This window comes from Arachis duranensis, chromosome 8 (genome assembly GCF_000817695.3).
Source record: "Arachis duranensis cultivar V14167 chromosome 8, aradu.V14167.gnm2.J7QH, whole genome shotgun sequence".
In the NCBI taxonomy this organism is placed as follows: Eukaryota; Viridiplantae; Streptophyta; class Magnoliopsida; order Fabales; family Fabaceae; genus Arachis; species Arachis duranensis.
The window spans coordinates 10,395,210-10,397,484 of NC_029779.3; the positions used below are offsets into that span (position 1 = coordinate 10,395,210).

At 27.6% G+C, this 2,275-nt stretch overlaps 1 protein-coding gene across 1 annotated transcript in view; it reads left to right on the forward strand.

Annotated features, from left to right (window-relative positions):
* Positions 1-338: 338 nt before the first annotated feature.
* The window catches only part of LOC107460721 (two-component response regulator ORR9), a 2,864-nt gene continuing 927 nt past the window's right edge, over positions 339-2,275 (forward strand). The window contains exons 1-3 of the mRNA XM_016079111.3: positions 339-577; positions 734-900; positions 2,024-2,101. Coding sequence (XP_015934597.1) covers positions 460-577; positions 734-900; positions 2,024-2,101 — 363 coding nt within the window. The 5' untranslated portion in view covers positions 339-459. The remainder of the gene's footprint in view (positions 578-733; positions 901-2,023; positions 2,102-2,275) is intronic.

Here is a 2,275-nt window from a genome sequence, read left to right on the forward strand (position 1 = left end):
TTATTGCTAAAATTTGGTGCAATTTTTAGTTTTTTTTTTCTTTCTCATATTATATTATATTATTTTTTAATTGTGATTTAATTTGGTTGGAATGAATGAGATCCAAATTAAAAAAGAGAGAGAGAGAGAGAATCTAAGGAGAAGATCTTAGCATTGAATCGCACATAAAAACAACACTCTCACTATTCCAACACAGTACGATTCTTCACTCTCATTTCATTCTCTCTCATACATCAATATTATTATTATTATTATATAATAAAAGGAAAAAGAGTCTCACGGGATAATTACATTCCACCTCTCATTTCATTTTTTCCATTCTCATTCTCATTCATCACGTTTCTCTCTCTCTCTCTCTCTCTCTCTCTCTCTCTCTGAATTACATATATAGATACATAGAGAGATATTGCAAGAGACAACATACAACATTATACATAGATAGATCAACAAGAAGAAGAGATGGAGCTTGTTGATACTACAAAGATTCAACAACAACATTTTCATGTCTTGGCAGTTGATGATAGTGTCATTGATAGAAAACTCTTGGAGAGGCTCCTTAGAGATTCTTCATGCAAAGGTACTATTTATTTATTTTATGTTCTTACTTAACTCCTTGGCTTTTAATTTGGATGTTGATGATATGATGCCATTTCAATTTTGAGGAAAACTTTTTTATGATTTATTCAATTTGTGTTGTCATCAATTAATGTACGGTATATATATATATATGCAGTTACATGTGTGGACTCTGGTGACAAGGCTTTGAAATATCTTGGGCTTGTTGATGATGATGATGAACATCAAAATAATAATAATAATAATAGTTCTTCTTCATCAACCTCTTCAGAATCTTCATCATTTTCTAATTCTTCTCCTTCTCCTCACCCATTACAACAAGAGGTTTAATTTATTCTTCTTCCTTAATTATATGTTAGAATTTAATTTTATGATATACATATTATAGTGGTCTCTAATTTGTTGAAGTCTAAATTTCATTTCATGCCCGCTTTTTTATGTGTTTAATTAGTTTCCGTACATATAAGTTATTATTCATAGATATGATATGATACCCAATTTATTATCGTTTACGAAACAATTGATTTAACAAGCTAATTAGGAAACACCTGCAATTATATCTATTTATTATTTAATTTCCTCGTGAATGTTTGTTTCGAAGTTCTGATTTCTGACAATGTGACAAGAAGGGACTTGAAACTTGTTACAATATTGAGTCACGAGGAGTAGGATATATAATTTGAGATAGAGTTGTTGTAGAACCACATAAAAATAATAAAAATAAAAAAAAACTAGTTCATTACTTCATTAAGGAAATCTTATCATAATTTACCTACCATTAGGAATTAGGATATATGTTTGGTTGGGTGAAAACGGAATGAAAGTATTTTCAGGGTAAAAATTGAGTTTATAAATTTTTATCACAATGTAAAATGTTTTATGGAATTGTGCAATTATAATATATTTTTTTGGATGATCATTGATCCAATTAATATAAAATATAATTATTTTATATGCTTAAAAGTACATGTAAAATAATTTTATATTAACAGTACATTAAAATTAAATTTGTAAAAGTTTATGTATGCATTTTTGCATTAAAATCATTCATAAAATTTTTCTCTTCAACCAATTAAACCTACTTTATTTCTATGCAATTTCTTAGTTTTTTTTTCATTGTCACGTCAACTTCAATTCTATTCATTTAATTAGGCCACGCATGCATAATAGGCATAAAAAATGCTTTATGATTAGAATTCATATTCACATATACTCATCAATTCATTCTCCCTTGTATATATTTGCATACCTTAATTATCAGTTATATATTCATATCTAAGAGATCAAAGTTATATATATTAGGTGCATTTATATAATTGCGTGTTCTGGCTAGAATCTTCATCATGAACCTTCAATAATCTTAATCAGCACCCATATTTGAACATTGATTTGAACTTAATTAACTTAATTATGTTGAAGCTTGAACATACATTTTGTTGGAATGCAGGGAATGAAAGTGAATTTGATCATGACGGATTATTGCATGCCTGGGATGAGTGGCTATGATTTACTTAAACGAGTCAAGGTCAAACACACAATCCTTATTATATCCGACATCTTCCCGAAATTCTCTCTGTCTTTTTTTTAAATAAAATAAAATAAAATAAAATAATATATTTTCTTGCTTGATGAATTACACTGACACTGAGAAGTGGTTTTTTTATTTTTTATTTTTTTTTAAAAAAAAAAGCTAAACATT